General features: G+C 45.6%; 1 protein-coding gene across 3 annotated transcripts in view; it reads right to left on the reverse strand.

The window, feature by feature from the left end:
- gabbr1b (gamma-aminobutyric acid (GABA) B receptor, 1b) overlaps positions 1–22365 on the reverse strand; it is a 133589-nt gene that overhangs the window by 109237 nt on the left and 1987 nt on the right. For 2 of the 3 annotated variants that reach the window (XM_086279784.1, XM_086279783.1), the window contains exon 2: positions 1932–2066. In XM_086279784.1, the coding sequence (XP_086135910.1) occupies positions 1932–2066 (135 nt within the window). Of the gene's footprint in view, positions 1–1931; positions 2067–20637; positions 20740–22365 lie in introns of those variants that run through there. The other variant, XM_086279785.1, reaches the window with a different exon arrangement.

Raw genomic sequence — 22365 nt, forward strand, 5'->3', positions numbered from 1 at the left:
CCTTAACACGGCTCAGTCGTCCTGTCCCCTTGGCAGAAAAACAGCCCCATAGCATGATGTTTCCACCCCCATGCTTCACAGTAGGTATGGTGTTCTTGGGATGCAACTCAGTATTCTTCTTCCTCCAAACACGACGAGTTGAGTTTATACCAAAAAGTTCTACTTTGGTTTCATCTGACCACATGACATTCTCCCAATCCTCTGCTGTATCATCCATGTGCTCTCTGGCAAACTTCAGACGGGCCTGGACATGCACTGGCTTCAGCAGCGGAACACGTCTGGCACTGCGGGATTTGATTCCCTGCCGTTGTAGTGTGTTACTGATGGTGACCTTTGTTACTTTGGTCCCAGCTCTCTGCAGGTCATTCACCAGGTCCCCCCGTGTGGTTCTGGGATCTTTGCTCACCGTTCTCATGATCATTTTGACCCCACGGGATGAGATCTTGCGTGGAGCCCCAGATCGAGGGAGATTATCAGTGGTCTTGTATGTCTTCCATTTTCTGATGATTGCTCCCACAGTTGATTTTTTCACACCAAGCTGCTTGCCTATTGTAGATTCAATCTTCCCAGTCTGGTGCAGGTCTACAATACTTTTCCTGGTGTCCTTCGAAAGCTCTTTGGTCTTGGCCATGGCGGAGTTTGGAGTCTGACTGTTTGAGGCTGTGGACAGGTGTCTTTTATACAGATGATGAGTTCAAACAGGTGCCATTCATACAGGTAACGCGTGGGGGACAGAAAAGCTTCTTACAGAAGACGTTACAGGTCTGTGAGAGCCAGAGATTTTCCTTGTTTGAGGTGACCAAATACTTATTTTCCACCCTGATTTACGAATAAATTCTTTACAAATCCTACCATGTGGATTCATGGATTTTTTTTTCACATTCTGTCTCTCACAGTTGAAGTGTACCTCTGGTGCAAATTACTGACCTCTGTCATCATTTTAAGTGGGGGAACTTGCACAATCGGTGGCTGACTAAATACTTTTTTGCCCCACTGTATATAGAGATATCCACTTGATAGTTGACTGAATAACTATCCACCTGTTTTACGTTTTTCTTGGCCTTCAGACAATAATTCCTGTTTCTATAGTGTTGGACAGGACAGTCAAAGAGCAGAACAAAAGAAAAACGAAAAAACTATGCAAAAACATCAACAGGTCATCTACTAATGAGTAGCTTCGTTGTTTGATCCCTGGCTGCTCCAGTCTTCATGCAAATATCCTCCAACTTGCTCTCCGATGCGTGAATGTGTGTGGATGTTAGGTAGAAAGCATTCATGTAGAAAAAGCATAGAAAAAGGAGCTTGTATGAATGGGTATGAATGTGGCATGTTGTATAAAGTGCTTTCAGTTCTCAGGTAGAGCAGAAAATTGCCCTATAAGTCCATTTACTATTTATCATTTGTTTCACCCTTTGATGCATAAATTACTTTAACTTCAATCAGGATTTTTTCTTAAGTATTTTTATTTATCTTTACGCATGAAAAGATAAATGGTTGGATGAATCCGTATCACAACCTTAACCGAGTATTCTGCAGCTGACGCCCTAATCTGACTGTCTCACTGTGACATCTCTTTAGCTCACTGTCTTCAAGTATATATTTTGGCTCTGTATTCTTGGTGTAAAGAGTTGCTTCCTGTGATATTTTTGTGTTTTGTTGTCACCTATAGTGCTAAGTGTTCTTGGTGGTATTTTCACACAACAGCACCCAGAGATTACTTATCACCTAAACGCTGTGGGCAGCCTTTGTGTTTCCTTTTCTTTTGCATCAGTATTTTTGTATGCACAGTTCTTCTTTCCAGTTTCATTGTGACTTGCACTATTCAGTAATACTACTGCCATTGTTTTTTTTTCTTAAAACAATGTAATTACATCACTGAATTACTGTTTAGAAGTTGTATATTGAAGCTCTAAAAATGTAAAGGCTTTTACCACTATGAGGTTCCACATGCGAGCAGCTTCGGCCACCAGTGTGGACACAGAGCTGCAGCCTGGCATCAACACGATTTTGATAGGCTCTGTGTACAGAAGGTCATACAGCAGCTTGGTGGCCTCACCAGGATCACACTATAGGGACACAAACACACAAGACATGTTTGTCAGCATACATTGCTCCAAACAACTTTACATATGATAACACTAAATAAATAACTGTTCATAGGTACAATTAAGTCCATAAGTATTTGGTCAAAGAAATTTTTTTGTGATGTTGCCTCTGTTCACCACCACTGAACTTTAAATCAAACATCAAGATGCACTTACATTTTTTTAGTTAAGGGTTTAACAAAAGTATTTAGGTAACTATTCGGGAATTAAAATAAGGCTAAAAAATAATGGCATAAAAAAACAGAATTTTAAATGTAAGGAATTAAATCTGGATGCGTCATGACTGCGCGTGGCAGGCAAGAATGGTAGAGGCAAAAAGGTGAACTCAATGCAGCTTTATTGCTGAATGCCAAAAAAAATAACTAAACTGAAAATACAAATAAACTAGGTAGGCAGGCTGACAGACGGAACACATAGTACAAGATGATAAAGATCATTACACAGACCAAGGAAAACACACGGCTTAAATACAGGGAGCCATCAGGTAATGGGAGACAAGAGGGGGACACAGGTAGGACAAATCAGACCTAACAACACAAGGAAAACAAAACTAGAAACACTGACATGAGACAAAGCCCTTCAAAGTAAAACAGGAAATATAACACAGAGACACGAGAAGGGGACACAGCTGACAGGAGAGACAGGGCAACCATGAAACAGAGACAGAAACCAGGAGACTAAGAACTCTAACATAGAAACCAAAAGACTAGAAATTTTAAATAATGACAAAATCAAAGTGCAATAATAATGCAAAACTCAAAACACTGGGTCAACAACCCAGGTACCCTAACAGGATGAAAAATTTTTTGACCACGTCTAGAACTCATGGATATCACCAAATGCTGTACGTCCCCCTTAAGATTTTCTAGCAGGTCTTTACCGCAGCTGTCTTACGCTCCTGCTTGTTTGTGGGTTTCTGTGCCTTCAGTTATGTTTTCTGTAACTGAAAAGCCTGCAGGGGGTAGACATTAGATGATTGTCTTGTCCGCTCAAAAATCTCTCTCTTTTTTTTTCCCTTGAATTGCTTTTCACTGTTTTGGGTCATTATTCAATTGCACTGAGAGAGATGCTGTCTGATTACTTTAAAACATTTGGCTGAATCGTAGCATAGCCTTCAGAATTCATCCCCACTACTTCTATCAGCAGTCACATCATCAGTAAACACAAGCGACCCAGTTCCAATAGCAGACATACATGCCTGTACCATAACACGGAGGGATAGTGACATAAAGAAATTTTTAATCCACCCAGCTTAAAAGTAAGGTTAACTTTTTTGTCTTTCTGGGTTGTTGGAGGATGGTGGATAATTGCAGTCAAGCACTAAACAAAAAACAAAACAAAACAAAAAAAAAAACAGAAAAAAACTCAGAACAAATTAATGTGGAAGGACACTAAGCATAGGATATATCAAAAATATGATACACGGTTTGCTGAATGTAGAACTAAAATATATTAACCAATTTAAAATGTGTTTTCTTCTGTATATGTACAGAGAGCCAATAAAAAAAGGGTTGCAAAGGGGCGATGTGAGGCACGTTCCAAGGTCACCTCAACCAGAGCCATGGCGGGCTCATCTGGTGAAGCAGACAGAGCATCTACCCATGTGTTTCTGGAGAATGCATATACCCACCAGTCAGATCCCATCATCTTGACTGTCATATTACAAATGATGCCTGACTTTCTCTTTATAGCCTATAGTCAATGAAATCAATAAACCATTTATATGATAATGATGAGTGTGGTAATCATTAAACATTTAACAGAGAGTTCACAAACAATGAAATTAATGTTTATACAAATCTGTGTATCATCACACAGGTTTGAGCCATAAAAAGGGGTTTGCATAGCCATGCCTAACTGACATTTTCTTACACACTGATCAATAAGACCTGGTGCCCAAAACTTTTAGGTTGATTCAGTGACATATCTTTTAAAAGAGAGCATACTGATATAACCATAAGTGATGTACCAATACCAGCTTAAACATGAACTGTATATCAAAGGTTGGAATTGTGACATTAAAAAAATAATGATTGCTTAAAGAAATTTAATTTGTAGTTCTAAATAAATTCTAAATGCATTTAAGACATTTTTTACTCACTGTATGTCTCTTCCACGATGTTATTTCTCTCTCCAACAACGCAGGTTACAATTACATTAGCATGACCAAGTATGCAAATTAGACGATGACGTCATTTAGCGACTTCTAGCGATTTTCCTTACTGAGGATTTGGCAACGCTGGCGCGATGTGTTCAGTTGATGTTGGAGAGGAATAAAGAAGGATGGAAGAAAGAGTTTCTACCATCAGCGTTTTGGCGCCAGAGTGCGTCGCTGCCTGCCGCCTTGCGCTTTTACGGCCCAGGGAAACGGACCCGCCAGCGAGCTGTAGCAGCCATGACCGCTGGCAATACAGAAAGGCTGCTCTTCATACAGGGAGTGCAGAATTATTAGGCAAGTTGTATTTTTGAGGAATAATTTTATTATTGAACAACAACCATGTTCTCAATGAACCCAAAAAACTCATTAATATCAAAGCTGAATGTTTTTGGAAGTAGTTTTTAGTTTGTTTTTAGTTTTAGCTATTTTAGGGGGATATCTGTGTGTGCAGGTGACTATTACTGTGCATAATTATTACGCAACTTAACAAAAAACAAATATATACCCATTTCAATTATTTATTTTTACCAGTGACACCAATATAACATCTCCACATTCACAAATATACATTTCTGACATTCAAAAACAAAACAAAAACAAATCAGCGACCAATATAGCCACCTTTCTTTGCAAGGACACTCAAAAGCCTGCCATCCATGGATTCTGTCAGTGTTTTGATCTGTTCACCATCAACATTGCGTGCAGCAGCAACCACAGCCTCCCAGACACTGTTCAGAGAGGTGTACTGTTTTCCCTCCTTGTAAATCTCACATTTGATGATGGACCACAGGTTCTCAATGGGGTTCAGATCAGGTGAACAAGGTGGCCATGTCATTAGTTTTTCTTCTTTTATACCCTTTCTTGCCAGCCACGCTGTGGAGTACTTGGACGCGTGTGATGGAGCATTGTCCTGCATGAAAATCATGTTTTTCTTGAAGGATGCAGACTTCTTCCTGTACCACTGCTTGAAGAAGGTGTCTTCCAGAAACTGGCAGTAGGACTGGGAGTTGAGCTTGACTCCATCCTCAACCCGAAAAGGCCCCACAAGCTCATCTTTGATGATACCAGCCCAAACCAGTACTCCACCTCCACCTTGCTGGCGTCTGAGTCGGACTGGAGCTCTCTGCCCTTTACCAATCCAGCCACGGGCCCATCCATCTGGCCCATCAAGACTCACTCTCATTTCATCAGTCCATAAAACCTTAGAAAAATCAGTCTTGAGATATTTCTTGGCCCAGTCTTGACGTTTCAGCTTGTGTGTCTTGTTCAGTGGTGGTCGTCTTTCAGCCTTTCTTACCTTGGCCATGTCTCTGAGTATTGCACACCTTGTGCTTTTGGGCACTCCAGTGATGTTGCAGCTCTGAAATATGGCCAAACTGGTGGCAAGTGGCATCTTGGCAGCTGCACGCTTGACTTTTCTCAGTTCATGGGCAGTTATTTTGCGCCTTGGTTTTTCCACACGCTTCTTGCGACCCTGTTGACTATTTTGAATGAAACGCTTGATTGTTCGATGATCACGCTTCAGAAGCTTAGCAATTTTGAGACTGCTGCATCCCTCTGCAAGATATCTCACTATTTTTGACTTTTCTGAGCCTGTCAAGTCCTTCTTTTGACCCATTTTGCCAAAGGAAAGGAAGTTGCCTAATAATTATGCACACCTGATATAGGGTGTTGATGTCATTAGACCACACCCCTTCTCATTACAGAGATGCACATCACCTAATATGCTTAATTGGTAGTAGGCTTTTGAGCCTATACAGCTTGGAGCAAGACAACATGCATGAAGAGGATGATGTGGACAAAATACTCATTTGCCTAATAATTCTGCACTCCCTGTAGAGGACTCGTGCTCCAGGAGACGTTTTGTCGTGGACTCCGGCTCCCAGAAGAGCCTCCTTCCCCCGACCGCTGCCGACAGACTAGCAGCGAATTGCGGGCCGCAGCTCATTGCAGCTAATGGCTCTCCCATCACAACGTTTGGGGAAAGGTTGGTGACTGTTTTCATGGCCGGGATTTCCAGTGGAACTTTGTTGTTGCCGCTAGCTCTGTACCTATTTTAGGTGCTGATTTTCTGTGTGCCCATGGACTGCTTGTCGATGTTGCAACAGACGTTTAATAGATGCTCTCTCGTTTTCTTCGCTACCCTGTTTTACTCGGGATGCCGAGCCCCTGATTCGGGCTAATGTAGTGATCTCCGGGGATGCTTTTCAGCGTTTGCTTTTATAGTTTCCTTCGCTGTCTGTCCCTAATTTCTCTAGCACGGTAACGAAACACGGGGTTGAGCATTATATTCCCATGGTCGGGCCCCTGGTGTTCGCGCACGCCGCCTCGACTCCGCGAAACTGTCCGTTGCTCGGGAAGACCCGAGCGATGGACAGTTTGCAGTCATGGAGCGCCTTGGCGCCTCCTCCTTGAATCGCTACCTTATCGTGGTGGAGGGGTTTGTGTGTCACAGGGATCCCAGGGGCTATGTTGGCCCTGGGTGAGGGACCAGACAAAGAGCGATTCATAAGACCCTTATGAAAAGGACACCGAGGGAACAGTTTACCCTGCCCGGGATAGGGTTACCGGGGCCTCGCCCTGGAGCCAGGCCCGGGGAGGGTGCCCGAGGGCGAGCGTCTGGTGGCCGGGCCTTAGTCCATGGGGCCCGGCCGGGCACAGCCCGAAGAGGAGACATGGGCCCATCCTCCCGCAGGCCCACCACCCGCAGGAGGCGCCATAGGGGTCGGGTGCATTGTGTGCCGGGTGGCGGCCAGGAGCGGAGGCCCTGGCGGACTGACCCCCGGCTGCCAAGACTGGCAATAGGGACATGGAATGTCACCTCTCTGGTGGGGAAGGAGCCTGAGTTAGTGCGTGAGGTTGAGAGGTACCGGCTAGATATAGTCGGGCTCACCTCTACACATGGCTTGGGCTCTGGAACCAGTCTCCTGGAGAGGGGCTGGACTCTGTCTCAGTCTGGAGTTGCCCTTGGTGAGAGGCGGCGGGCTGGGGTGGGTATCCTAATATCCCCTCGGCTTGCTGCCGGTACGTTGGGGTTTTTCCCGGTGGACGAGAGGGTTTGTTCCCTGCGCCTTAGGGTCGGGGAACGGGTCCTGACTGTCATCTGCGCTTATGCGCCGAGTGGCAGTTCAGAGTACCCAGCCTTCTTAGAGTCCCTGGGGGGGGGGGGGGGGGGGGGGTGCTGGAGGGTGCTCCACCTGGAGACTCTGTTGTCCTGCTGGGAGACTTCAATGCTCACGTGGGTAACGACAGCGAGACCTGGAGGGGCGTGATTGGGAGGAACGGCCTCCCTGATCTGAACCCGAGCGGTGCTCTGTTATTGGACTTCTGTGCTAATCACAGTTTGGCCATAACGAACACCCTGTTCGAACATAAGAGTGTCCATAAGTGCACGTGGCACCAGGACGCTCTAGGCCGTAGGTCGATGATTGATTTTGTAATCGTATCAGCAGACCTGCGACCATATGTTCTGGACACTCGGGTAAAGAGAGGGGCTGAGCTGTCAACTGATCACCACCTGGTGGTGAGTTGGATCAGGTGGCGGGGGAAGACGCTGGACAGACCTGGTGCACCTAAACGCGTAGTGAGGGTGTGCTGGGAACGTCTAGCAGAGGCCCCAGTCCGCGAGATCTTCAACGCACACCTCCGGCAGAGCTTCAACAGCATTCCGAGGGAGACTGGGGACATTGAGTCCGAATGGACCATGTTCAGCGTCTCCATTGCCGAAGCTGCTGCATTGAGCTGTGGCCGCAAGGTGGTTGGTGCCTGCCGTGGTGGTAATCCCCGAACCAAATGGTGGACACCAGAGGTGAAGGGAGCCACTAGGCTGAAGAAGGAGTCCTATCGGGCTTGGTTAGCCTGTGGGACTCCGGAGGCAGCCGACAGGTATCGACAGGCCAAGCGGAATGCGGCTCAGGCAGTGGCTGAAGCAAAAACTCGGGTGTGGGAGGAGTTCGGAGAGGCCATGGAAAAAGACTTTCGGACTGCCTCGAAGAGATTCTGGCAAACCGTCAGACGTCTCAGGAGGGGAAAGCGGTGCTCTACCTGCACTGTGTATAGTGCTGGCGGAGCGCTGCTGACGTCAACTGAGAAAATTGTCAGGCGGTGGAAGGAATACTTCGAGGACCTCCTTAATCCCACTGACACGTCTTCCGAGGAGGAAGCAGAGTCTGGGGATGAGGGGAATGACCCGCCAATTTCCGGGGGCGAGGTCACTGAGGCAGTTAAACAACTCCTTGGTGGCAGAGCCCCTGGTGTTGATGAGGTCCGCCCCGAGTTCCTGAAGGCTCTGGACGTTGTAGGGCTGTCCTGGTTGACACGCCTCTGCAATGTTGCGTGGAGATCAGGGGCAGTACCCGTGGACTGGCAGACCGGGGTGGTGGTCCCCATCTTTAAGAAAGGGGACCGGAGGGTGTGTTCCAACTACAGGGGGATCACACTCCTCAGCCTCCCTGGGAAAGTCTATGCCAGGGTGCTGGAAAGGAGAGTTCGTCCGTTAGTCGAACCTCGGATACAGGAGGAACAATGCGGTTTCCGTCCTGGTCGCGGAACACTGGACCAGCTCTTTATCCTCTCCAGGATACTTGAGGGTGCATGGGAGTTTGCCCAACCAGTCTACATGTGTTTTGTGGACTTGGAGAAGGCATTCGACCGTGTCCCTCGGGGTGTCCTGTGGGAGGTGTTGCGGGAATATGGGGTGTCTGGCCCATTGCTACGGGCCATTCGATCCCTATACAACCGTTTCAAGAGCTTGGTTCGCATTGCCGGCAATAAGTCGGACTCGTTCCCGGTGGGTGATGGGCTCCGCCAGGGCTGCCCTTTGTCACCGGTTCTGTTCATAATTTTTATGGACAGGCTTTCTAGGCGCAGCCAAGTGGCGGAGGGCTTTCGCTTTGGTGGCCTCAGAATCTCATCTCTGATTTTTGCAGATGATGTGGTTCTGTTGGCTTCATCGGGTGAGGGCCTCCAGCTCGCACTGGAACGGTTCGCAGCCGAGTGTGACGCAGCGGGAATGAGGATCAGCACCTCCAAATCTGAGGCCATGGTTCTCAGCCGGAAAAGGGTGGAGTGCCCACTCCGGGTCGGGGATGAGTTCCTGCCCCAAGTGGAGGAGTTCAAGTATCTCGGGGTCTTGTTCGCGAGTGATGGGAGAAGGGAGCCGGAGATCAACAGACGGATTGGGGCTGCAGCTGCAGTAATGCGGACGCTGCACCGGTCCGTCGTGGTGAAGAGGGAGCTGAGTGTAAAAGCGAAGCTCTCAATTTACCGGTCGGTCTACGTCCCTACCCTCACCTATGGCCACGAGCTGTGGGTAGTGACCGAAAGAACGAGATCGCGGATACAAGCGGCAGAAATGAGCTTCCTCCGAAGGGTGGCTGGCCTCTCCCTTAGAAATAGGGTGAGAAGTTCGGCCATCCGGGAGGGGCTCAGAGTAGAGCAGCTGCTGCTCCACATCGAAAGGAGCCAGCTGAGGTGGTTCGGGCATCTGACAAGGATGCCCCCTGGGCGCCTCCTGGGTGAGGTGTTCCAGGCATGTCCCACCGGGAGGAGGCCCCGGGGCAGACCCAGGACACGCTGGAGAGATTATATCTCTCGGCTGGCCTGGGAACGCCTTGGTATTCCCCCGGATAAGCTGGAGGAGGTGGCTGGGGAGAGGGAGGTCTGGGCCTCTTTGCTTAGGCTGCTGCCCCCACGACCCAGCCCCGGACAAAGCGGATGAGGATGGATGGATGGATGGATGGATGGAGCGCCTTGGCATTGTACAGCGCTCGAACAGCGCATGGGCTTCTCCGCTTCACATGTTGCCCAAATCGGACGGTCGGTGGTGGCCATGCGGAGATTTCCGCCGTTTAAATTGCCACAGAGAATGACCGTTACTCCATCCCCCACAATCAGGATTTTTCTGCCAATCTCGCCGCGTTGATGGGTTGATGACCAGCGTTTGGCAGCTCACAGCCTGATCATCAACCCTTCCAAGTGCCAGTTCGGGTTGCCTGTTCTGGATTTCCTCGGGCACCGCATTTCTGCTGAAGGTGTGGTTCCGTTGCCCGACAGAGTCCAGGCCGTTTCGGTTTTCCCGCGTCGGCCCTGCTGGCCCACCCGTTTCCGTCGGCGGAGATCGCGTTGACCACTGACGCGTCCGACGTGGTGGTGGGTGCCGTGTTGGAACAGCGGGTTTCAAGGCGGTACCCCTTGCGTCCACGACAGCGATGACGGTGGCCAGAGCATTTTTGTCAACGTGGGTTTTGTGTTTCGGTCCCCCTGCTGACATTACCTCGGACAGGGGCCCCCAGTTTGTTTCTGAGCTTTGGTCTGCCATGGCTGATGGCCTGGGGGTCAAGGTCCACCGCAGCACAGCATGCCACCCACAAGCTAACGGGATGTGCAAGCGGTTTCACCGGTCACTCAAGGCCACGCTCCGGGCTTCCTTAACTGGTGGCGACTGGGTCGACCGTCTTCCGTGGGTTTTGCTGGGATTGCGTAGCCCCACCAGTAAGGAATATACTTTTTTCTCACATGTCCATCACTCCTACTCTCGTCTGGATTATTTTTTGGTCAGCAGCTCACTGCTGAACGACATTTCAGACACTGAGATTCACCCTCTAGCTTTCAGCGATCATGGTCCTGTATCTTTAACACTAATGCACAAGAATAATACTACGCCAAGAAAAAACTGGAGATTTAATATATCACTACTTAAAGATGAAGACTTTATTAAATATTTTAAAAAAGAGTGGACTTCATATTTGGACTATAATGACACTCCCGAAACATCAGCTTCTGTTCTATGGGAAGCAGGGAAAGCTGTGATGAGAGGTAAAATAATTTCTTTCTCATCACATAAAAAGAAAAAAGAAAACAAAAATATTCAGGAATTAGAAAAAAACATCAAATCACTAGAAGAAGCCTACGCGTCCCACCAAGATCAGGAAACATTGAACAAAATACGCAAAACAAAACTAGAATTAAATGAGATAATTGATAAAAAAAAAAAAAAAAATTCTTAGTACAAAGACTACGCCTACAAAATTATGAACATGGTAATAAATCCGGTCAATTTCTAGCAAACCAGCTAAAAATAAATAAAGAAAAAACAACTATATGTGCTGTTCAAGATCCATCTGGGTATATGACCCGAAACAAATAAACAACATTTTCAGGGATTTCTATAAAACGTTGTATTCACCACAAATAAACCCATCTAAAAAAGAAATTGATCAGTTTTTGGACAACATAACTCTTCCAAAATTATTGGACACTCAAGCAATGGCACTGGATTCACCACTGACACCAGGTGAACTCCAGGAAGCCCTGATAAGTATGCCCAATAATAAGGCTCCAGGTCCAGACGGCTTTCCTGCAGAATTCTACAAAGAATTCTGGTCGATTCTAGCACCAGTTTTCTACAGAACATTGTTGGAAATTAAAGAAAAGGGCAGACTTCCATCAAATATGAATTCTGCAAACATTAATCTCCTGCTAAAACCAGGCAAAGACCCTGTATATCCCTCAAGCTATCGTCCAATATCCCTTATAAATGTAGACCTTAAAATAATCTGCAAAGCTCTCTCAAAGAGACTGGAGAAAATAACCCCCCTCTTAATTCATCCTGACCAAACTGGTTTCATAAAAGGTAGGCACTCATCAACAAATACACGTAGACTACTTAATTTGATAGACTACTCATACAGTAAAAACCTAGAAACTACAATATTCTCTTTAGATGCAGAAAAAGCATTTGACAGAGTTAACTGGAAATTTCTATTTGCAACTTTACACAAATTTGGTTTTGGATCCTCTTTCATAAACTGGTTAAAAATATTATATAATTCCCCAACAGCTTGTGTTAGAACAAATGACCAGACATCCTCCAGCTTCTGTCTCTTGAGGGGCACCAGGCAGGGATGCCCACTCTCCCCTTCACTGTTTGCAATTTTTATTGAACCACTAGCAGCAGCAATTAGACAGAATTCAGTAATTAAGGGCATAAAATGCAAGAATGTGGAACATAAAATCAGCCTTTATGCGGATGATGTGTTACTCTTTCTCCAAAATTCGCAAACCAATATCTCTGGGGTGATTGAATTGATAAACTCTTTTGCAAGAATATCAGATTACTCAATTAACTGGTCAAAATCTACAGTTCTACCGATTAATTGCTCCCTCCATAATTCCTCTTCTACACCACTGCAATCGGGAAATATAAAATATTTAGGTATTAATGTTTCTCCCAAGCTTGCAGATCTAACTAAATTAAACCATATCCCACTTTTAAAGAAGGTAGAAGATGATCTGGCTAGATGGAAATGTCTACCCATATCACTCATGGGAAGAGTTGCCGCTATAAAAATGATGGTCTTACCAAAAATAAATTATTTATTCTCAATGATCCCAACTAAACCGCCACAAGATTGGTTCAGATCTCTAGATTCATGTATGTCCAAATTCCTTTGGAAAAAATAAACCCCCACGTATAAGCTTAAAAACACTACAAAAGACCAAGGATAAAGGAGGACTAGAACTGCCTAACTTTCAGCACTACTTCTTAGCCAACAGGCTTCAGTTTATCTCAGGATGGCTAAAACATACCCTCTTAGATGAACCTTGGCTAGATGTAGAACAAGCACTTTGCAATAATCTAGAGATCTCAGACCTACCATTTATCAGCTCAAACATCCAACGACATGAATGCTTTAAAAGCATCAACATCAGCTCTTCTCTGACAGCATGGTGGGAGTTTCTAAAATTGACGGCGTCTTCATTAATCCCATGCAAACGTACACCTATCTGGAACAACCCTGACATATTACAAAACAATAATATGATAAACTTTTCAGATTGGAGTGGTAAAGGAATCAAATATTTAGAACATATACTAGAAGGAACAGAATTTATCTCATTTGATGGACTAGTTACACAATATGGAATCAACAAGAAAATATTTTTAGAATATCAACAAATTAAATCCATAGTAAAAAAGAAATTTAAACCGGGTCAAGTTGAACTACAAACACCACCAAGTGTGGTTCAATTTCTTACTCTTAAAACCCCCAAATTACTATCCAAAATATACAGAATGCTTTCTAAAACAGATGAATCAATATCACTTCCTATTGCAAAATGGGAAGCGGATTTATCAGTTAACTTAGACCTAAACTTCTGGTCTCAGATTTGCTTAAAAACCTTTCATCTAATTAGAAATCCCAGTCTTCAATTAATTCAATACAAAATATTACATAGAGTGCACTATACAGGTCATCGGATGTTCAAGATGGGCTTTACGTCTACCAACAACTGCTCACACTGCCAAACCAATTCACCGGACAATTATATCCACGCTCTTTGGTTCTGTCCACCAGTTCAGAAGTTTTGGCGCGAGATATGTGAAGACTTATCGAAGTGTCTGAAATGTAACATTCCAACTTCCCCCTTAGTGTGTTTGTTGGGCAGCTTAGATAATGTCACTTCAGAAAAGAATATCGCCCATATGGTTTTCACTGCCCTATGCATAGCCAAGAAAACAGTCCTCATGAACTGGAAAAATAAAAATAATCTTAATTCTAACCAATATAGAAATTATCTATTAGATTACATTAGTCTTGATACAGCCTCTGCCACCACATCAGATCAATTGCTCTGGGCTCCTTTGATCAGCTCCATCACCTAGTGGGGGTGGGGGGTCATAGTTTGGTCCCACCTTCACTGTTGTGATTGGTGTGGGGGTAGGGACAGGCTTAGGGCGTCGGGGGGTTTCCCGGAGGCATCTTCCTTGGGGGGCTCAACCCGGGGTAGCGGTCATGTCCGGTTAGGGGCTCTGTTGGCTCTCAGGTGACTGTTTCCTCGCGGCTGCGTGCAGCGGGGCTAGGGGAGGGTCTGTGCTGACGGACGTGGTAGCCTGGCTGCCCCTGGGTGGGTCCGGGATGGGCGTAAGGTTCTGGGGGCGCTCCGTCTCTGGGCTGGGGCCCGGGCCGGGCCTCGGGGGCTTGGGTCCTGGTTGGTGTGTTGCCGGGGTTGTGGGCGGGTGGGTGCATGGGGGCCCACCCCTGGAGCAGGGTGCCACCGGTGCATCGAGCCACCTGGGGGGCTCTTCAACTGGTGGGGGAGATTGTCACATCTTGCAGGAGCTTTCCTCTCCTCTGGACTTCTTTGCAGGAGGGGGAGATACAGGAGAGGTGGAGGAAGATCTCAGCCTGGGTGTTTATTGTCTTATGTAGTCTGGAAGATGAGTGGATGGTGGGGTGGGTGCAGTTTTCTCTGTGGTGGGGTTGGGTGGACTGTCCCGGGCTCTGTGGGGCCGGGCGGCGCTGCTGCACTGGGCCCCGGTCTGGATGGGCCTGGGCCCCCTTTCCCTGGCGGGTCGCGGAGTATGGGGGTGCCTACTGGGGTCAGCGGGGGAGCTGGCCCCAGGGAGGGGTCACCTGCCCCTCCCTTCCTTCCCTCCCCATCTCCAGCTGCCTCCCTCTTCCCGCTCCACCACAACCACACACACATGCAGGACCTTGGAGTAGGGGTATGTCACCAGGGTGCAGAGGAGACCCCCCCCCCCCCCCTGTCCCCTTCTGGCTGCCTCTGCCTCAATTTTATCCCACAACTTAGACATTCACATTACTCACACTCTCATTACACATACATATAGGATCTTGGGGGTGGGCACGATACACGGAATCCAAAGTACCATCAGGGTGTACACCCCACCCCTGGCGTCGTTGCCCACCTCTCAAGGTTAAATACATGTAGACATTGAGGGCTAGCAGGAGGGACCATGCGCTTACCTGCTGCTCTCTGGCAGGTAGCTCCATGCCCTCCTGGGTTTTAAATGCACCTTAGAACACACATGCATCAACACTACAATGAGCGGGTGGAGGGAGGTTTGGAGTCTTCTCTCACCCCCGTTCTCTGCGACCTGCTGGAGCGGGGGGGCTAGGAGGAGGAGTTGGCCGTCCGACTGCGGTCTGGAGTGTGGGGCCTCCCTGCTGCTGCTGCCTCCCCCCACCGCAGGGAAAAGGGTAACACCACCTGGGTCTGGGTGCAGTTCCCCCTCCAGGGGCAAGGGTACCTAGACCCGGTTTGTAGAGTACGCTTGGGGAGTGTGATCGTGTGTACAGCGTCTCTTTATGTCTGTCTCCACGTTGGTTAAGTGTGGAGTAAGTGCATATGAGAGCATGAGGGTGGGAATGGATGTTTGTATCTGTGTGTGCCTGTATGTCTGTGTCTATATGTCAGGTTGGGTGTCAGGCGCCACCTCTCTGGGGACATCTCAGGCCCTCCAAGGTTTGGAGGCCTATCTCCCCCTACCACCACTTCCCCTGCCAGTGGCGGACTCCCTCAGACATCGGTGTGTTGGTGGTTCTTTGTGTCCGGGGATGGGCGTCCAGGTACACACCGGCTCACTCCTTGGCGGCCGCTCATCGGGGCCTGGAGCCTGGGGCTCGCTCGGTCCACTTCGGAGGAGGGGTGCCCCCGGCCTCTCGGCCTGGGGCTCGGTCACTCAGGCACGGCTGGCTGCCGGCGGAGCTCACGGGTGCGTCACTGCAATTCCCCCTGGCTTCTGCTCCGCGGCTGCTGAGTGAGCCCTCATCTGGGACTCTCCTCAGCTCTTTCTGGGACAGTGGCGCGGCTGCCCCTCTGTTGGTCTTCCTTGGAGTTTTGATCTCCTCCATACCTGCTTCATGCCCTGGAGGATGGGGCTGTGGCCCCCCCACACCCTCTAGCAGATCATTACATGAAGGAACCTTTCAAAAAAACAAGCGCGTCCATGCTCACAGGTGTACACACGGGTGATCACACCCACAAACTACACCCTTTTTGGCTTCTACCTCAAAGCACACTGTGTTCTGTTGATCTTATGTGCTGCACAATAATGTTTAATATTTAGTATTTACTGTCATATTCCCATATATCATTGTGATGTTGTTTATTCTATTACTCTTGTTCTCTTCTGCTTGTTTTCTTTTTTCTTTCTCAGCAGGTGATCCAGGTGATCGATAGATGCATTTTCTTTTCTTTCTTTCTTTTTTTTTGCTGCCCGTTCTGTTGGTTTTTGTTTTTTGCCCTTCTCCCCCGTCCCTCTTCTCAGCTGTTTCTCTTTCCCTCTTTCTTTCTCCCCTTCTTTCCTCCAGTCAAGTCTGTCCTGTATTCAGTAAGTGAAAATAAAATAAACAATAAAAGGTGAATCAAATGGACCATTACGGCAAGGCTGGGATGGTCAATTTGGTAAAGTATATCCGTTGGGCATCTTTCTTTGCCTTTAGACAACAATTCTGACGGCAAAAGAGCCAAACGGGACAGGCAAAAAAAAAAAAAAAAAAGGGATTGCGTAGCGCGGTTAAAGAAGACCTCGGGGTTTCCCCGGCTGAACTGGTCCTCAGCCAGCTCCTCCGGGTCCCGGGGAATTCTTACCCGAGAGCCCCCCGTGTTTCGATACCTCTGTGCTGCCTTTTCGCCCCCCAAGGGACTCATTTCCTGTTCTTGGCCCTGTGCACCACTGCCTGCCTGACACTTTTGTTCCGAGGTCATTGGACTCTGCTCGTTTCATTTTCGTCAGGCATGATGCCCATAGGACTCCGCTGCGTCCACCATATGACGGGCCATACAGGGTTCTTAAAAAAACATTTCATTTTGGATTTTCGGCAGGAGGTTGTCTCTGTTGACAGACTTAAGCCTGCACATGTTCTGCAAGATGATCAGGTGGTCCCGGCCCAGGCCCCTCGCCGTGGCCGCCCACCTGCCACCGGGCTGATGGATTCTGTTTTTTTCCCCCAGGAGCGCCCCACAACCAACGGAGCCTGAGCTGTCTGCAGCTTTTTCTGACTGCCAGTGCCAGCTTCGCTCCCGGGCTGGGTTTCCCTTTGTCACCGTTCAGCCGTTCCGGCCATTTGCTTAAAACCCCGGGTCCTGGACTAGTTCTGCTGGGTGTTTGGGGGGGGGGGGGGGGGGGGGGGGGCTTGTGTGGTGGACCACTAGAGGGCTCCACTCACACCCAGTGTTGAGGAAGTGTGCTGCTGTGTTTTGTGGCACGATGTGTTCAGTTGATGTTGGAGAGGAATAAAGAAGGAGTGAGAACTGAGAGCTCTGTGTCGTCCATGCTTACCTCCACAGTAGTTCCACGCAGATTCATCAGGGATCAAAAACATTATTTCCTCACTTTATGAACAGAGAGCTGTGTTTGAAGCAGGGCACTGACAAGGGAAGCTAGCAAAACTTGTGAGGAGATTTACAGTATTTCATATTGGTCCACATTTAAATGTATCTGTTATAAAAAGCTTTCATCAAATTTAATAATAATTACCAGATTTGTTATCACCCATCATTAGTTAATGTGTATGTAACTGAAACTGTTTGACCTGACTAACTGTTTGGGTCAACCTAATCTTGATGTTTTAAAAAGGGGGTATTCATACATGTAATCTATTGCTGTCTAAGGGTTGTAGTATCACAGTGTGGTAATTATCAAATTTAATAAGACTGATTTTAGCTCACTGGTTTAGAAGTAGACTAAACCAGACTTGTTAAAACACCAAAGTTAAAGTAGCACACTAATCCATGTTAGTGTGAAACTCTTGTTTTCATCAATGAAGTCTATTTACTGAAAAGACATAAATAGACATTCTATTATTTTCGGTTAGACAGGACTGATGGTTTGCTGCTGATCCCATTGTAACCACTTGATTGCTTACCTCAAATTTTTTTTCCATTTTTTGAAATTTGTTTAAATGTCTTAAATAATGAAGACAAACGAGTTATACGAGTTACTACCTAAGACCGAGTTAGGTAGGCTTCTTAAACTGCAAAATGAAAGCAGAGTTTCAGTCATAATTTCAGAAACAGCAAAGGGAAAATATAATCTCACAAAAAAAATAGTTAGTTAACAGCCTTGAACTAAGCTTAATCAGTAGCTCATCCAGTTCACAATCCATCATTATTCACAGTTTATTGTAATGTGTCATGTAGTGAAGAAAGTGATGTGGTTGTATTGCACAAACTAATGAGAATCTAATAACAACAAATATGACCTTGACCTTGAGGAAAATTTGGCGAAAAATCCATTAGGTGATCAGTGTGTGTAATTTTGATTAAATTCAGTCTAATATTCTAAGAGGAGTCACCATGGCATGAGCTCATCACTCCTTTGGGTAAGTAAATGAGTTTAGGAGGAAAAAACTTCAATTCAAAATCCCCAAAAGTTGATTCTGTTCATCTGGAAGTAACATTTTCAGTGTGAGAAACAATTCATTACTCATTCATTACTTCTTCAGTCTCAGCTGAATGCACGTTTCACCAACCACATAAACAGTACATTTGCATAATGACTGACACTAGCACAACTCACGAACATGACCATGGATTGTCATGACAATTTGCATATTAATGATCAAGGAACTGACTTCACAGTCGATTGTTCATCAGTGGTTCTAGTTTCATTCATTATGCAATGTTCTGATTATAAGGTTGGAAAAACTTGCAGTCAGCTGAGTGAAGAAGTCATCGTAAACCCTACACACAGATGTAGGGTTTACGATGACCATAATCAACTTTTTTGGATTTCCTTACTTGGACAATTGAGCATGCTTTAAGACATTATTATTCAAAGAAGTTAAGTCAGTTAAACTAAGGCCTTTGAGGTTTCACTATAGAATTACTTTGTATTCAGTAGCATAGACTGCGTGTCACTTATGGGGAAAAAATTATATACAACTATTAATACACTAATTAGTCCCCATCTCACCCCTCCACTGTTTCCACAACCTGTTCCCATCTCCCTGGGAAACTGCAAGTTCTACTCCTACACGGAGGAAGAACAGTGCTTGTCCACACTAGTAAAGTGTGTGTTTTGTTGTATTGTTGAAAACAGGGCTTAATTTGTAAAATCTGAAAGTCAGGAAGACAGAGAACGTCAAGGAAAAGAAAAAGACATTAAATGCATTTTTTAAAAGTCCACGAACACACTACATTTGTAGAGCAGAGTTCTCCTATACTGGCTTCTGCTCACTGGCTTCCTGTTAAATCTAGAATTGAATTTAAAATTCTGCTCCTCACGTACAAGGTCTTGAATAATCAGTCTCATATCACCCCATTAGAGCACTTCGCTCTCACACTGCAGGCTTACTTGTGGTTTCTTAGAGTATTTAAAGGTAGAATGGAGGGCAGAGCCTTCAGTTTTCAGGCCCCTCTTCTGTGGAACCAGCTTCCAGTTTGGATTCAGGAGACAGACACTATCTCTACTTTTAAGATTAGGCTTAAAACTTTCCTTTTTGCTAAAGCATATAGTTAGGGCTGGACCAGGTGACCCTGAATCCTCCCTTACGTAAGCTGCAGTAGTTGTAGGCTGCTGAGTATTTCTTCTTCACTCACCTTTTCCCCTCACTATGCGTCTATATACTTCTCTGCATTTAATCATTAGTTATTACTAACTAATGATCCCTTTACACAGCCCCGAGCATTTGTCTTTCCTCCGATAAGAACCTCTCCCCCCAGTCTTTACACTCCCTGCCACACCTCAGACTTGCTGAATAAACGTTAATTACCCGTCACAAGAACGCCACCGCGTGGACCGCAGGTTTTTAGCGACACTTCACCTTCCCAAAAGAATCTCTTATTACTCTCTCGTATTTAAATATACAATTTGGTATCTAAGTATTTGGACAACAACACAGTTTATATTTGGTTTTTTACACTTTGCCTAGATTTTACCCAAAAAAAAGCCTGCACGATTTTGGAAAACAACATTTTGGAAAGAAACTAAGATGAACTTGTAGAAGAATTATGAGGGGACAAAAGTATTGAAAAGGAAATGAATAGTTCATGACTCAAAGGATACTGCATCATCTGTGAAACATAGTGTTATCGTATGTGTGTGGCAGCCACTGGAACAAGGTCAGTAGTGTTTATCGATGATGTGATTGCTGATAAAAGCAGTAGAATGAATTGTAAACTATACAAAGCTATACTTTCTGCTCAGATTCAGCCAAATGTTCAGTTGAAACTCAAAATCTACCCTTCATTTGCATCTTTTCATTTGAGATTAAATTCACTGTGCAGGTAAACAGAGGCAAAATTGGAAACAGCCCCCATCCCTCTCTCTCATGGACCTAATTTTATAGAATGGATGGTTAAATGTGGCTTCAAAGTGCTTTAAGAGGTCAGTAAAATGAGAGACCCACTGCAACAGATGATTCAGCCATTTTTTCTGATCTCTCAGAGATCTCTTTGTGTGGTTCCGGACTATGATCTGTGGGAGATCCATCAGAGCATGCTTAGTGTAATGTGCAGTTGGCCTGGCACAGCAGTGGAATAGGTTTAGTCATCTGTGATTGATGAGTGACCAAGCTAGTGCTTGTTACATTTGGCTAAGTGTGCTAAATATGGTTTTCTCACCACAACAGGTTTACATCATGCATCCGTCCATCTGCTCCTGTTGTGTCATCATACAAGGTGCATGATCTTGCCTTATTCTTGTAGCCAAATCTGTGTTTGTTTGAACTGCAGTTGTCGTGGTTACTGTTGTCACGCCAACCTACACCCCCACTACCACCACTCCTGGATTTTGAAGTAGAGATCCAATGCAGAGCAGCTTGAACCAATCACAGTGATGCTTCTTGGGGAAAAAAGAATACACTTGTCACATTAAATTTAACTGTTTATATGTGTGTGTGTGTGTGTGTGTGTGTGTGTGTGTGTGTGTGTGTTTACATTCTGGAAACTAACTGAAACTAACAAATAAAATTAAAATATAAATTAACTATAAAATACAAAATTATAATAACGCTAAATTGCAAGTCTCGATCAGTTGTGCCAGAAAAAATGTGCCGGAAGAAGCAGACGCACTGCCTGTTTTCCTGTCGGAAAAAGCTGCCCGTCTGCAGTTAACCATGTTTATATTCTTGTGACAGTCACTTTCGCTAACTCTAAAGTCCAGCTGCACTGAACACATGGTGTATGCAGACTGTTCATGCAGTGCATTTGACGCAAAATGAATGCTTCTTATTGGTTTTGCCTGCAGCACATTGTGCAGGACAACTGCCAAAACAAGATGAACTTTTATTTTAATGGGTGATCTTGTGTCTTCAGTTATTCCATTCATGTAATATAAGGAAGTCATCATCCATAGAGCATTTCTCATAGACTTCAGCCTGTTTTAGCTGGTGCTGACAAAAAAATTGCTAGAGTCAATGCCTGTATACCAAATCTTTAACTGAAACACAAAGCTGTTATTATCCATTTGTCTATAAAAAGAAATCAAACACCTAAAAAGATCAAGGGCAAACACAAGCTTTCACTGACAGTGATTTCTTTAAGCCCTTAGAAGTTATTCTAGGCTTGTCTTATGCCTCACTGAGCATTCGGTGTTGTGGTTTTGGAATCCTCTTAGCTGTCGGCCACATCTATGGCGAACAGAAACTTGTATTGTCAGTTGTGGAAAATGTGACTGTCACCATCTAATCTGAGACTCTGTAACCTTTTCCAGGTTTATTCAAGTACAAAATTCTAGATTATGAGCCTCCTGAGATGTTTTCATATTGTTGTTCACTTTGATGAAAAATGTGACCATATATATGGGTTCAGTCTCAAGTCAGCCATCTCCAGAACCATCTCCAATTTGTATAAAAATGTTATTGCTATTTTACTGCATGGAAAACATTTGAATTCATGATACCATGTTGCTTTTGTAACATTCAAGTTGCAGATTGAATGCAGACAGAAATAGATGAGTTTCCACAGTGAGCACACACAGAGCCATTAGCACAGAGTGTGGTGCTGTTTGAACATGTGCAGGCTGTATAGCTGCTGTTCTTTTGCAAACAAACACAGATGCAGTTTTCACATCACTATACAGTAGGTAGAGCATATCTCTTGGGCTGCGACCCATTTTATGGCCTGAATGCTGCATTTTAAAAACATACAGAAAAGACTGCCACTTATTCTTCTGATGGCATAACATGATCCTGGAAATGTGTCTGAGGGGTGCAGAGATATCTGATATGTGGAGGGGAGACAATCTATGCCTTTAATTTGGTGATTAATGGTCCTTCCACAAAAGTCATAAGTTTAGCATTTTCTGCACACTTTCATCCCATGACTACTGCCACTGTTAAATGTCGATTA

The sequence above is a fragment of the Aulonocara sp. 'chitande type north' Nkhata Bay genome, linkage group LG22, assembly GCF_057382095.1.
Source record: "Aulonocara sp. 'chitande type north' Nkhata Bay isolate Kocher_YH1m ecotype deep benthic linkage group LG22, A_spYH_male_GT1.1, whole genome shotgun sequence".
Taxonomy (NCBI): Eukaryota; Metazoa; Chordata; class Actinopteri; order Cichliformes; family Cichlidae; genus Aulonocara; species Aulonocara sp. 'chitande type north' Nkhata Bay.